This window comes from Notamacropus eugenii, chromosome 1 (genome assembly GCF_028372415.1).
Source record: "Notamacropus eugenii isolate mMacEug1 chromosome 1, mMacEug1.pri_v2, whole genome shotgun sequence".
In the NCBI taxonomy this organism is placed as follows: domain Eukaryota; kingdom Metazoa; phylum Chordata; class Mammalia; order Diprotodontia; family Macropodidae; genus Notamacropus; species Notamacropus eugenii.
In genome coordinates, this window is record NC_092872.1 from 269,469,532 (window position 1) to 269,485,382 (window position 15,851).

Sequence of the window (15,851 nt, forward strand, 5' to 3'; positions counted from 1 at the left end):
TCAGTGGAGCTTTTAGCTTTTAGTTTTTATCTCTGGCAGTCAAAATATTCAGGCGGCTTGATGTCATGAGTTCCAAGGACAGCATCAGATTCCTTCTGGGAAAATTCACAGATAAGTCATTGAGCCCACTCAGAGTGGATGATTGGGCAAGCCCAAGTGAACCATCTTCATCCACTAATGTCTATTATAACTGGTGTAGAGATATGGCAAGCCAAACTTTTCCTGGCAGAAGTGAACGTCTTCAAAGACCACATTTGAGTTTCCTTTATCCAAGTTACTAAAGCCTTATCACTTCCCCTTTTCCACTTAACTCCTGGCTCTAGCTTGATCTGTGTATTTGTCCAAGTCTCCCCAGCATTCCATCCCTCTCACCACCTCCCCCAGAGTAAATACATGCTGGGGTGTTTCACTAGAACAACTTATATTCCCAGATATTTGACTCATAAGTCCCAATTATGATCTCTAATTTCATATCTTTTTCCCAGCTTCTCAACTCAAAAATTCTAAACACTAAAGAAAAAAACCATCATCCCAAAATAGACATTATTATGTCATATTTCTTTCGTGTCATCTTCTTAATTTTATTAATCTCATGAAATACAATGGAACATCCATATCATTTTAGAAGTTAAGTTCTTTAAGACTGGGGATTGTTTCATTCTTCATATTTTATATTTGTATTTGTATCTCTAACACTTAGGAAACAGTAAGTGTTTAGCAGATGTTTTTTGATTGACTTGGAATCAATCAAAGAGAATTTAAGTTTTTAATTCTAAATCTACCATGGACTCATTGTGTGGGCAGAGACACTGAACATTATTTTATTCACCTGTAAAAAAGGGTAGTTGATAATAGCTTGGACTACCATAGCTATTGGGGTTTTGTGAAGGAAGATTTTATAAATCACAAGGCCCTGACTAATGGAGAACAATTTGATGCTTCTAAGAAAATTGCTTCTGTGCTGAATTGGGCAGGACTGATTGACCCCCCAAAAGAAAAAAGATATCTCCCCTCATGATGAAGCATGTTCTTCCTGTAAAGATGTAACCTGTCAGTTTCACTTTGGAGAGATCCACGTTGGCTTCATCTCGTATCAAGGAGGCACATTTCTAGGCAAATGATGTTTGTGTTCCTGATGTAGTTTTCTCCAAACTATGGCTGAGACAGCTCAGAGCCAAAGTGACCTTCTGATTGCTCTCAGTGGGCCCAACAGGGACAACATTTGCCATTATCATAGTGTTTCAAAACTTTATCTCCTTTCTCCATGACTTTGCTCTCCTGTCTCATGACTGGAATGAATGCCTTCCATTACACTTTGCATTTTAGATACCCCAACACAGCTCAAGCATGACCTTCTTTCTACATGAAGCCTTCTGGGATCACTCTGCTATTCTTTTCCCTCCAAAACTGCCTTGGATTTATTCTGCATATACTTGTATACATGCATATCCTTCCAAACAGAAAATACACTCCTTATTTTAGTTTTTGTCTTTGTATGAACAGAGCCTGGTGCTGTACCTCCAGTCAGGAAACTAATAAATGCCTGTTGATTGACTGAGGTACATCATTAACATGCAGAGGCTAATAAGGTATTTTTCCTCACAAGGAATTTAACATCTGTTCTGGATGTCTGCAAACATCTCATTCTGAAATCAACTTCTCAAGTTTATAACAATTAAGAAGTCAGCCTAACTTAAATGTTTAATAGGATCAGCAAAGAAGGAAGATGTTTCCAGTTGGATTTTCTAACATTTGCTTTCCTCCTCCAATAATCTTTTATTGTGTCAATGTTATCTCTCTCTTTCCCTCTCTCTCCTCTCTCTCCTCTCTTCTTCTCTTCTCCCTCTCTCCCTTCCTCCCTCTCTTTTTCTTCTCTCTCTCTCTCTCCCTTCTACTCTCTCTTTCTCTCCCCTTCCTCTCTCCTTCCTTTATCTCTCCCTCTCTCTTCTCACTCTTCTCTCTCTACCTTTCTTCTCAGCCCCCACTCATTTCAGTCTTTCTTACAGTACCTCAAAGGTATCTATAGAAAAAAAAGTCATTTTTTTCTGCAGTCATAACTATAGTTTCTAAGAAGCTTGGTTTATTTCTTGATTTTTCTTAAACTTTCACCAAAGATATCTGATCGCTCCCGTTTGGCCCAATGCTGACAAAATTTGCCAAAATTGTCTTCCATTCTTTCTTTTCTACCTTTTTGAGACTGGTCACTAGGCTGACAAAGAAAAATGCCTCAGTCTCACTTCTTAATCACCACCTTTTTCTTTCTCTTTCAGTCTGATGCAAATGCCAGCTACCTACGAGCTGCTCGAGCTGGGAATTTGGAAAAGGCACTAGACTACATCAAGAATGGCGTAGACATCAACATCTGCAACCAGGTCAGGCCCGAGGAACCCAACACTTCATTTGTTCTCCCGACCTTAGGGTGCAATATTTGCTTTTTACTATCATGAGTCTATCTTCCTGCCTCTTCCTCCATCCTATTACCTGTCACCTCATCATCAAAGTATTCCTCTGCCTTAGCTAAGAAAGTAGTTAGAGGCTTTTTTTTCTTTTTAATAGTGAGGCATGCAAAATTTATTACTTCTTAAATTTGTTTTTATTTTTCAATCAACAAAAATTTATTTTCTCTCTGTCCCACCTCCCCAGTCCCTAGAAAAGAAAAAAATAAATAAACCTTGTAACAAATATGCATGATCAAGAAAAAGCAAATTCCTGCATCAAAGCCTTCAGATTCCAAGGTGTTTGTCTTCTAATGTGGTCTGAAATTCAGTGAGGATCATAAGAAGTCATTTCATCTTAAGGCTTTTATTTCTCTAACTAAAATTTCTATAACATTTACATGTAAGGAGTTGTCTCATGAGTTCGTTGACGAGGATTGTTATCTTGAAAATTCATGATAGGTCATTTGTATGTGGTTTTTCAACATGCCAAGTCAAGTTTTCTCATTACTTTTCATCAGAATGGGTTGAATGCGCTCCATCTTGCTTCCAAAGAAGGGCACGTGGAAGTTGTATCTGAACTGATACATCGAGATGCCAATGTGGATGCAGCAACAAAGGTCAGTGTCTCAAATCCAATGTGCTCATTTTAATTGTCCAGTTACCAAAGTCACTGATGATTGCAAAGCAGATAGGAATTAGGGTGATGATCTGTTATGTCCAGTTACCAATTGCAACTGACAATTATAGTCCTCAATATGAACTACAGAGATCTCCTAGCCACCATTCTTTCATTTGGGTGGTAGTGCAGCCTGGAAACAATGGTCCTGCTGTTTCAAGGTCTTAGAACACATATGTGGAAACGAGTGTGTCAGCAACATGCTGTCCTCTTTTCTTCTTGCAGAAAGGAAACACAGCTTTACACATAGCATCTCTGGCAGGCCAGACGGAAGTCGTGAAAGTATTAGCCACAAATGGAGCCAACCTCAATGCACAATCTCAGGTAAGGTGCTTAGGACATAGTAAGCACTTAGTAAATAAATGTTCATTGATTGATTGGACCAAACAAATTTTATGGGTATAATTTCATGAATAATTTTTCCTGTTTGTGTGTTTATTGGTATAAGTATATGTGTATTCCATATGTATACTTATGTAGATATGTACATATATATATTTTACACACCAACTAGGAACAAGACGGGGTCATAGTCAAGATGAAGAAAATACGTATACTATGGCCAAAACATCCTGAAGTTTAAGGTCATTTGCAGTATCATCTCTAATTCAAAAATTAAGGAGGTGGCGATTTTTTTCCCCAAAAACTGCCTATGAACCCACATACCTTTGAAAACATTCTCTGTTAATGAATGGCCCTGTGTTTGGGATTGGAAAAGTTAGCAGCTGATTGGTGCTCAACAGAGGACTGTAGAATGTTTGTAATGTAGCCTTTAGATAAGCCAGCGATGCTAAACAGACACAAGGCAGAGTGTTGAAACCAGCTTTTTTTGGAGGGCTGGGGGTAGGGGAGGATTTCCAGAAGACAGCAACTGATCCTAGCAGCCCAAAGCTCATGGTTGTTATAACCAATGGCATAAGGGACCAAGTCACTTTCTGGCCAATGTTCCAGCTTTTGGCAGGCTAACAGATTCATCCTAACAATTGCCTGATTTTCTAGATAGAAAAAAAGTGAGAGAGACTAATCCCCTTAGAGGACATCTCTGGAGTAATGGAAAAATCACTAGTCTTGGAGACTGAAAACATGGGCTCATGTTCTGTTGTTAATAGTTATTACTATGTGACCTTGGGCAAGTGATTTCACTTGTTGTTCAGTCCTTTCAGTGTCTGACTTTTCATGACCCCACTTGGAGTTTTCTTGGCAGAGATACTGCAGTGATTTGCCATTTTCTTCTCCAGCTCATTTTACAGTTGAGGCAACTGAGACAAACAGGGTTAAGTAACTTGCCCAGGGTTACACAGTTAGTAGATATCAGAGGTGAGATTTGAACTCAGGGAGATAAGTTTCCCTGACTCCAGGTACTGGTGCTTTATGTGCTATGGCACCACCTAGCCACCCAAATACTTTAAGGCAACTTTGTTGAAGATTTCACTACTAGGTCTCAGTTTCTCATCTGTAAAATAGGACAATTGAATATGCTTGATTTCTCAGATTACGAGATAGGACTTCAAAGTCCATGTAATCCTGTCCCCTCACTTTACATATGACAAAACTGAGGCCCTAGGAGATTTGTCAAGTGATTTAATAGTAAATAGCAGATTTTCCCTATCTCTGAATTTGATGATTTGTGACCATTTTTCCCACAGGATTTTTCCCCAAGTTCTAAGAATGATAAACTTATGTCTTATTGTCCCACCTTTATCTAAGGAGAACAATTCAGGTCTATTTGCTGGGGGGAAATCTTGTTGGTCCACAGACCTGTGGCTAGCTTCCCCCACTTTGAGCATTGCCCATCTTAGTGATGTCTGTGCTGGCATGTAGATTCAGAGGCCAAAAAGGAGACAAAAACAGAGCTTCCATCAGCCAGTAGTCTTTCTAAGTTAGGAGGACCTGAGTTCAAATTTGGCCTCAGACATTTAACTAGTTGCATGACTCTAGGCAAGTCATTTAACCCTGATTACCTCCAAAAAAAAAAAAGATTTGATCTTTGTAAGTCCAGGTGTAGATATTTGTGGCCCTATAGCTTTTTATAAAGGTCACTTGGAATAATGTTAGGGAGGTATGATACTGAATGAAGTTGGGAGATATTGAGGAGGGAGAACATTCCAGGCCTGGGAGAATGCAGAGAAAATGCCCAGAACCTAGAGATGGGGGGTTTTACATGAGGAATAACATGGTGGCCACTGTCTCTGACTGGAAGAGTACACAGAGGAAAGGGGACAAAATAGAAGAAGACTAGTTAAGTGACTTGTCCAACCTCACACAGGCTAGACCTTGACTGCACAACCCATATATACCCAATCATCTACATGTTGTTTGCTTCACTAGAATGTGACCTTCCTGAAGACAGGGACAGTATTTGCTTTTCTCTGTATGCCCAGTGATTAGCACAGTGCCTGGCACATTTATAAGACTAACCTCTGAGAAATCAGTTAGATAAGTTAATCTCCTTGGTTCGGTCTTCTTATCTGCTCAGAGCTGGGCCATGCTCAGAGGATTCATATTATCTTATCTTACCTACACAATGTGGGAAAGGGAGATGGAGAAAACTTTGTAGAAGGTGAGACTGTCGCTGATGCTTGAAGGAAGTCAGGGGAGCCAAGAGGCAGAGATGTGGAGGGAGAACATTTCCTCCATGGAGGACAGCCGGAGAAAATGCTGTCAGGAGATCAAGTGTCCTGTATAAGGAGTCCAGGTAGCTGGTGTCACTGGGTCAGAGGACATGGATGAGAAGAGGTGGAGAAAGACAGGAAAGGTGGCAAGACAACAGATTATCATGGGCTTTGAGAGTCAAACAGGATTTCATATCTGTTCCTATAGGTAATAGGTAGCCATGGCAGGTTATTGAAGAGGAGGTGAGAGAATCAGACCTCTGTTTTAGAGGATTAATTTGACAGCTGAACGGAGGACTGATTTGGGGGTGGGGGGGTGTTTAGAGACAGGGAGATATATCAGCAGGCTATTGCCACAGTCCTGGTGGGAGGTGATACGGACCTGAACCAGGGTGGTTGACAGCATTAGAGAAGAGAACAGGGAATATTTGAGATATGTTCTAAAGGTAGAAATATTAGGATTTGACAATGCTTGGATGTGGAGATGGGGGTTGGTGGTGGTGAATGGTAAGAGAGAGAGTGAGGCTGACCCCCCAGGTTGTAAGCCTTGTAGAAGATGCTTTTGCTAGCCCTCTCCATAATCCAAGACTTCTCTCTAAGAGCTAATAACCCCAGTGTTTCCAACTGCTTCCCAAACATCATGGTTTTGAGTCACCAACTTAGCAGCTCTCTATTGCCTCACTTTCAATTTTTCACTTCCTGTTGTCACTCCCCTGTTTGTATCAGCTGTCCTCCCCTCCTAATTTTGTGCTTCTAATCAAGAAATGATGCTACTGCCTGGTATGAAATTAATATGTGAAATAAGAGTAAATGGGACTTGGACATGCGGCTCTTTCCAAGAGGAAGCTCATGAGTCTTCATGAATGGACTTGCAGATCCCTCGTTGTTGCCAAAGGTCTTTTTAACTTCTTTCCTGGTTCCAGGTGTTAATATACATCGACTCCATAGGACAAGGAAAGGAAGGCAATTCCATAAAAACAAGCATTATTTCACAAGCTTTTGCTTTGCCTCTCAAGCTGGCCCCAAAACTGCCTCCAGACTCTCAGAATGACCATTGTGAGCACCATACTCACAACAAACATGATCCTTAAGTACCCCAAAGCTGGAAGCATTAGCAGCGCTTTGGCCAAATCCTCCTTGGCCTAAGTGAGGTTTGCCCTAGCTTGCCCAAAAGGCAGACAGGAGTGGAATAAATGTGTTAGAGAAAACCATTTATTATGTGAAATACCAGCTGTGCCTCCAACAGCCCTTTGAGAAGTCTGACTTGTGGATGATCCGAAGAAGATGACATGTTAAAAATGCATCTAATTTAGATACAGAGAGCACGTAATCAAAGTCTAATATGACTTTGCTTTTTCACATCTCTTTGGGATATCCATCTGTGATTTCATCAGCACACGGAGTTACTATGAGGTGGCACAGGGGACAGAACCCTGGAATTAGAGTCAGGAAGACTTGAGTTCAAATCCAGCCTCAGAAACGTTCTAGTTTTGTGACCCTGGGCAAGTCACTTAATCTCCGTTTGCCTCAATTTCCTCAACTGGAAAATGGGGGTGATTCCAGCACTTACCTCCCAGCACTGTTGTGAGGATCAAATAAGATAATATTTGCAAAATACTTAACAGAGTGTGTGGCTCATAGTAGGTACTTAATAAATGCTAATTCCCTCCCTCTTGATGTAGAAGCTTCCTCTGCAGATCAGTCACTCATCTATAATTTAGAGTCTGTTGCTTGGGGCTTTGAGAGCTTCTGTGTGTTAAGCAGGGACACATAATCTGTACGTTTCTTAAGCAGAGCTTGAACCCAGGTCTCCCTGGCTTCAAGGCTGTCTTTCTACCCACTACCATATCACCTGTATATTTCACTCTAACCCCATACAGACTTAGTCTATCTGATACCAATAACTGGTTCCACAAAAGCACAGAGTTAGCAGGATGACAGTGTAAAGGACAGTTAGTGTCCAAGGAGCTGAGTGGAGGGGAGTAGGGTTAGAGCTTTTTATGGCTGGGCAGATAGGGTAGAAATTACTCAGCTCATATAGATTGTTGGACCTGGAAATCTGGAAGACCTGAGTTCAAATCCTACCTGAGACACTAGGTGTTGACTTGGGTAAGTCACTTGGTCTTTCTCGGCCTCTGTTTCCTCACCAGAAAAATGGGGATAATAATGGCACCTCCCTCCCAGGGTGTTTGTGAAAGCCACATGAGGTAACTTATGTAAAAGTATTTTGCAAACATCTAAGAGGTCTATAAATATTAGTTATTATTATTATTATATAGAGACCAAATTGGGATCAGGAACTGTGTCCATCCCAATTCCACTCATCCTGAAGACTTTGGAGCAGAGGGGTGACATGACTTAGCAAAAATGATTCAGCAACTGGATGAAAGAAAAGTTGTAGAGGCATTAAGCTTGAAGTTGGGAAACTTATAAGGAGGCCATTTGAAAAGGGTAGGGAAGAGGTTAAAATGATGAGTGTTAATGATGAATTAACAACGAGAGTTAAAAGTGATGAGGATGTGGAGGAGGAAAAGGATGGTGATGAGGATGAGGATGGTGATAGTGATGATTAGGATGGGGATAATGAGGAAGATAGTGAAGAGGAGGAAGAGAATGGTGATGGTGATGGTGATGGTAATGGTAATGACGACAACAGCTCACTTCATATAGCACCTTAAAATTTGCAAAGCACTTTGCATTTACTCTCTCATCTGATCTCCACAAAAACTCTATGAAGTGGGTGCTATTATTATTCTTGTTTTAGAGATGAGAAAATTGAAGATGAGAGAATTCAAGTGACTTGCTCAAGTTAATGTGAAACTAACGCAGCTTTCCCAATCAGGTCATCTTGACTCCAAGTCTAGCACTATGCATTGTGCTACTCCTGTTCAAAGGATCACATATGATTCTAAAACTAGAAGGGACTTCCAAGTCATTATACACTAAAGGTTCTTTTTAATACTTTGATAATGATATTTCAATGTCATTGGTTTCCTTTGTAACTCTGTGTATTTTATCTTATGCATTTAAAAACATGATTCTGAGAAAGAGTCCTTAGACCCCCAAGGCTTGATTCATCAATTAAGTCACCTGCCCAGAGCCAAGATGCCCAAAAGAACTATGACACACAAAAGAGATTGAGTGTCCCTGATCTCATCTAATCTTAGTTTTACAGATGAGAAAACTAAGGTTGAATGACCTCCTCCAAGTCACATATATAGGAAGAGTCAAGGGAGGATTCAGCTCAGATCATCTGACTCCAGACTGGAGAGTAGATGATGCACATGTGAGATTTTGTTTATTTATTTTAGTTGATGCGCAATTTTATTGACATGGCTAACTCCTGGTTTGGGAATTCTCTCCACCAAAGCATATGAGCAAGTGATCATAACCCATAATCTTAGGAAATTGTCTGAGGCAATATGAGACTAAGTGACTTTGCTCAGGAAGACCCGAGTTCCAATCTCAGCTCAGACATTTACTAGGTATTAACCCTGGGCAAGTCATTTAATCTTTCTTTGCCTCAGTTTCCTCAGCAGTAAAATAAGGGTACCCATTCAGAGGCAGGACTTCGGAACCAGAACTTCCCAACTCTAGGCCCAGCCTTTTGGCTAGTATTTTTATCCAGACAAAAATCAATGCCATTTGACAACTGATTATATTCGATGAGTGAGAAAAAGAAAAGACTCAAAGAATACTCCTAGATTTTGAACCTATGTCTTAGTTTCAAAGGATGTTTCTTAGAGTTATATAGGGGCACATCCTACATAAATATAATGTGAAACAAGCAAATGCCACAAGACAGTAGTGAACGTGCAGCTAATTCCACCTGATAAATAAAGCAGTCAGAAACTAATGCCTGTATAAACATTCAAGAAAACAGGGAGTTGATTATATAGAATTACTTTAGAAATTGTATTTATGCTCATCACCCTACACTTTGGGAACTGAAGTACCTATCCTTTGGAGGTGTGGATATTTATTTATGATTCTTATAGTGAATTTTAACTACAATTTAAAGTCTGTGTTAACATCTCTCCAACCAGGCAGTCTTCTGTCTGACTAGGTCTTTGTCCTAATCTGAAAATGTTGTATCTCCTGTTTAGAGTAGATGTTCCTGGCTTCATAAAAGGGATATGTTAATTTTTTGAAAAGATGACAGTGAAATTAAAGCTTATCCTGCACATGTTTTGGTAGATTATATGCAAACCTTCCACCCTGAAGAATTAATTCCTGACAGTATAGAAGACAAATTCACAGGATCATAAATTTAAGACTGGAAAGGACCTCAGAGGCCTTTTTGTCAAACTCCCTTCATTTTATGAAGGGGAAACTGAATCTCGGGCTTGTTGAAGCTGAATTTTCAAAGGCTATGCTAGGGAAGTCTATACTCAGAAAGGTTCTGCCAAGTTGGAAGGGTTTTGAGTATGGTCCCGTACCACCATCCTCCCCTCCCCATAATAGCCTGGGGTTCAGTCTAACCAAGTGGAATTGCACTAGGTGTTTTGAAGAAGATTGAGGGCCTTTATTCATTATGGTAGCAAGTTGAAAAATGAATGATTTTAGCACACTGAATTGACATGTTTGTCTCCCTTTACAGAATGGATTTACACCATTGTATATGGCAGCCCAGGAAAATCACCTGGAAGTCGTCAAGTTTCTTCTGGATAATGGGGCAAGTCAGAGCCTGGCAACAGAGGTAATGAGTGGTTTTAAATAGGTTCTTTCCTATATATAATTGACTTGTAATTCGCAGGCTATTTTCACATGACCAGATTCTTTTCCTGTTTCCTTAAGGATGAAAGGTTAATACAGAGACCTTGAGTCGTGAATAGCTAAGTCTATCACATTAGTAGTTAAGAGTGCAAAGAGAAATGAATATAAGGATTTTATCTGATATTTTTTTTAATGAAACATGAGCAAACCTGCTTTTAAAAATTCAAAAAATCGGTCATTTTGCTAAAACACACTGTATCTCTATGAGTATCTTATTCTGCTCAGATATTGAACCATTATTCACAGTTTTTACATTAATTTAGGACATCCATAAATTTAGCATTTTGCTTCCATGGTGACAATTTTTTTAAATTAAATTAATTTTTTTGTAATTAAATATTGGTCTGAGATTTGTTTCATAGTATTTTCCCTGCAGTTCTGAGTAAGGGTGTAATTATAATAACAGCTAAATATTATATAGCAGTTTCTGGAAGCAATTTTTATAACTTTCATGCATATTTCACAACTACAACCTATTTATTTATTTTTTGGACTGGACCTGTGATTACATCAGTGACAAGATTCATCTATTAAAAAGTCAGTCAAAAAACATTTATCAGGTTCCTACCATATATGGGCCAGGTACTGTGCTAAACACTGAATTATACATGTTTTTCCATTTTCCAGATTCCCTCTACCATTATAAACTTTACCTGCTCTGTAATCTAGAGTCTTAGAAAATTACCTGAGGCTTGTCCCCAGGTTCACTTGGCTATTATTATTCACTTGAACCTAGGTTTTTCTAACTCCGTTGGTGACTCTCTAGATACTATACCACCCTACCTCCCCTACAATTCATTATTCTCGACATCTGAACATTACAAGAGGTATCCAGTGTTCATGAAGCAAAGAAGTCCTCTGCCATGATGGACCAACCCCTTGTTAGCCACTGAGGGAGCATGGCAGTGACAGTAGCACAAAATAGGCAAACATGGATAGGTTGAGAACTTGCTTGTTGGAGACCACTCCTGCAGTGAGCAAATCACAGATCTGTTTGAGTAGTGAGTCCATATTTCACTGAATTTCCTACTTTCCTCTTGGATATACCAAATGTCCTATCTATAGAAATGGTGGAAGACATGGAGTTAGATTCCAAGAGAAGAAAAAACCATTTTTCTGCAGGTGGCATCATCTTCCTGATTTGCAAATATATATGTGCCTCACTTTAAGCAATCTTTAAGTCTTAATTTAAGTATTCACAGGAATCTGTACTAACAGAACAAATAAATTAGAAATGCAGAATGTTAAAGTTGGACGAAACTTGGCATCTTCAAGTAAAATCTCCTTTTCTTTAATACTTGAGGGAATAGAGACCTAAAGAACAGTGAGATGTCTCACTTGGTAATGGTCTCCCAGAAAATTAATGCTGCTAAGTTGGTACTAGGACCCAGGTCTCCTAACTCCCAAACCAGACACTCTTTCCACAGTCATAACGGAAATGATCATTGTCATCACCTTCGGATCTTTTACAAAAGCATTTGCCATCAAGGTCTTTACACAGCAAGTCCCCTAGTATACTTGATTTATTCCATGACTCTGTGTTCAACATTCACTTAACAAACATAGAGAACCTCCCAATTACAGAAAGCATGAGAAACCTGCTTATACATTAAGTGATTTTAAGAATAAGTTTTATTGCTCTTTTGCCTTTATATCAATCTTTATTTCCCAATATATCTCTGACTCCACTGTCAAGAAGCCACTCCTTAGATCAAAGAATTAAAAAGAGCAAAGCAAAATAGTTTACCAAAACTAGCCAATATATTTGGGAGAACATAACATTATTATACGTAGATATAGTTTCAAACTTTTTCCACTTGGCTTTTGTTCATAATCTGGAATCAGAAGATGTAGATCCAAGCCCTGGTTCTTGCTATTGGCTGTCTACGTAACTTTGGGCAAGTCACTTAAACTGATTGAACCTCAGTTTCCTCATCCGTAAAAATGGAAGGGTTGAATTAGATGGCCTTTAAGGTCCCTTTTAACTGTAACTCTAGGATAGTACTGTCATTCTGTCATCATGGGATGAAACCTATCCCCAAATTTGCATTCCTGTTTGTTAAATATTGATATCCCAGTGATATGACTCTACTTTTTTTGCTGCCTTTAGAACTGAATTATCAAAACAAGAGAGATTACACACTAATACAATCCCTTTCTGCTAAGAATAACCGGAAAATTCAAAAGTAAGCCAAACCATTTAAACTTAGTCTGAAAATAGAATCTGGAGTTATTAATTGGAGCCCCACTAACACAAGGCGGGTGTCTGCTGGCCCACCTTTAATTGGCACTAATAGGAAGTACCACTCCTGGGTGTTAATCATCTCAACTACAGTTTATTTATCAGTGTTAAACTGAGCACCTTTACATTCCAGGCAGGGAGGACCTTGAGAATTTGAATTTGCAAATATCAGCATTGAACTTGAACTTGAAATAGAGGCATAGAAGTCATTGGTTTCCCTCTTCAGTTTTGTTCTCAGATTAAAAGAACACCAGCCAAGTCACAACAGAAGATGGGGCTGGCTCCTTGAAAGTGGAACAGGAATACAATGGGAAATATAGATGATATAAAAGCAAAAGATAGCAGTAAAGTTTATTTTTAAAATCATTTAATATAGATGCAGCTTTCTTAAGCTTTCTATAATTCAGAGGCTCTCCATGAAGAGTTGTTTGTTAATTGAATATTGAATCAGTCATGGAGTAAATCAAATATGCTAGGGGGCTTGCTATGTAAAGATCCTGATGGTGAATGCTTTTGCAAAAGATCCTTAGGTGATGACAATAATCATTCCCCTAAGGAAAGTAGTTTGACTTTCAGAAGAGTGTCGAGTTTGGAAATTAGGACCTCTCCATAAACACACATTCCCTCTGTGTTGGGAACAGGCAAGTAGGATAGTTCTACAGGTAAGATGGGGACAAGGAACTGAGTAGTTTGATCATAAAATTTAGAGTTTAGAGATGACGTGGTCTATTTTACGGGTGTCACCTCATACAGGTGGAGGAGCTAAAGCCCAGAGAGGAAAAGTGAATTCTTTAAAGCCACACTCCAAGTGAGTGAGAAAATCCTGGACTAGAATGGAAAACCTCTGACCCCACCCTGCTTAAGAGTACTGGGTTCAAGTCCTGGTTGTGCCACTAAATTGCTTTGTGACCCAGAACCAATCTCTTGATGTCAGTCCCCTGCAGAATGGGAGTTTTAGACTAGGTGACCCTTTGAGGTCCAGTGTTCTGTGATTCTCCCATTCCAGAGAGTTCTAGGATGATGAATGTGGTGCGTGATGATGAGGGTAGAAGCCCAAAGGGCAGGGGGCCTCTCCCTTATGGTACCTTCAGCTGCTGCCCCTCAATGCATTTTCAAGCCACACCACAAGCACCACAGAAAAAAATAAATATCATGACCTAAATAAAATCCCAAGCTGCTTGCCAATTCTCTAGTAAAAATAATACAAAAGTTCTTTCGAGGCATTTGTCTTAAAGAAGGAAAAGACAAATTTCAGCAGCAATGGAACTAAGTAGGAGATATCCATGTGGGTTTCCTTCCCACCAATAGCGAGTCCCTTAATGGAATTCCCCAAATTCAGCAATTTACCAAATAATTCAGTTTACCAAATGACTTTCTAAAGAAATCTGAATTATGTAAGCACAATAAATGGATATGTGGTTTTGGATGCTTTCTTTGACATCTGTCTGATTGACTGCATAAAACAAACAATTCTAAAGACCTTGTCTTGATATGTCTGTCAGTCAAGCAATTAACAAGCATTTATTAAGTGCCCTCTGGGTACAAGGTACAGGGGAAAGAGAACAGTGAGGCTGACCTTGCCCTCAAGAAGTTTACATACTACTGAGAAAAAAGATGTGTACTCTCTTACATGGGGAGAGGGACAGGACCCATGATGTCATTGTTAAAGGGAACTCCCAATTAAGGAAAGCAGATTGGTGCCTTCTATGCAGATTTGAGTCCTAGAGAGTTGTCTAGAAAACTGAAGAGCTGACACCTTGGCCAGGATCGCAGAGCCTGATGTGCCAACAGTGCGGCTTGAACTGAGGTCTTTCTACCTCTGAGAACACCTCTATTTGTGCACTGCACCATGTCTGCTGACTCTCTCCTCTTCTCTCTTTCCTCTCCTTCTTTCTTTTTCTTTCTTTCTTCTCTTCTCTTTCTCTCTCTTCTCTGTCTCTCCCTCTCTCTTTCCTCTCTTCTCTCTTTTCTCTCTCTCCTCTCCTCTCTTTTTTCTCCCTCTTCTCTCTTTTTCCTTCTCCTCTCTCCCTCGTTCCTCTTTTCTCTTGCTTGCTCACTCATTCTTGCTCACTCTCCCTCTTTCTATATTTAGATATTCATACTTATATATACATAATGTATGTGTATATATCTACATATATAATGCACAAAATGAGTGCAAGATACCTTTGAGAGGATCAATTAAAGGAATTTAACCTAGAAAAAAGAGAAAATATGGGAGAAGTAAGGATGGTAGGATCATAGATTTAAAGTTGGAAGGGATTTTAGAGACATCAAAGCCAACTTCCTTATTTTACAGATGAGGAAAGTAAGGTACAGAGAGGAAAAGGGACTTCTCCAGGGTCACACATTAAGTGACTGAGGCAGGATTTGAACACAGGTGTTCTTACCTCCAATTGCGGTCTTCAGTCTTTGAAAGTTTGTCATTTCTAAGAGAGGAATGAACTCATTCTACTGGGCTAAAAGATCAGGACTAGTAATAACAGATGTAAGTTGCAGGGAGGCAGATTTAGGTTCAGTATTAAATATTTTATTTTTATTCAGAGCTATCCACAAGTGGGGTGGGCTGTCCCAAGAAGTAAGGAGCTCCCCATCTTAGGGGTCATCTGGAGGTTAAGTGGCACCCTCTTCAGATTTCCAGTGGACTCAGTGGATCTTTCAATCCCCAACAGCTCTGAGACTCAGAGGTTCTATGCCTATCCACAAATGGATTAACCATCAGTAAACCCAGGGTCTGCTTCTTCCAGCCAAAAACTAGGCTGAGTTCAATGAGCAATAAATTCACAGAACATTTGTTAAGGTCTCTTGCACACAAGATACTATGTGAAGCGCTGGGAAAACAGCAACAGAAACAGAAGCAAGGCCAGAGTGGGCCAGGTATCTCAGCACGTACATAGATTCTGTCTGGTTTTGTCCTTATATCAAATGTAAATGATATGGTAGTACTGACTGTGGTATGTTATTCATATTTCTTTCCCTTCTGTCTATGTGCCCAATCAAAAGTGCCTGTATGCTTTATATCTTCATTAAAGTGCCAATGTCTGCTCTAAGTAGAAACTTGTTACCTTAAGGGGCTGACCTTCCACATTTCCTTGGGAATCTTCCAT

General features: G+C 39.6%; 1 protein-coding gene across 16 annotated transcripts in view; it reads left to right on the forward strand.

Moving 5' to 3' along the window:
- Positions 1-15,851, forward strand: part of ANK3 (ankyrin 3) — a 715,857-nt gene that overhangs the window by 479,482 nt on the left and 220,524 nt on the right. For all 16 annotated transcript variants that reach the window (XM_072628881.1, XM_072628882.1, XM_072628896.1 and 13 more), the window contains 4 exons: positions 2,271-2,372; positions 2,957-3,055; positions 3,340-3,438; positions 10,327-10,425. In XM_072628881.1, coding sequence (XP_072484982.1) covers positions 2,271-2,372; positions 2,957-3,055; positions 3,340-3,438; positions 10,327-10,425 — 399 coding nt within the window. The remainder of the gene's footprint in view (positions 1-2,270; positions 2,373-2,956; positions 3,056-3,339; positions 3,439-10,326; positions 10,426-15,851) is intronic.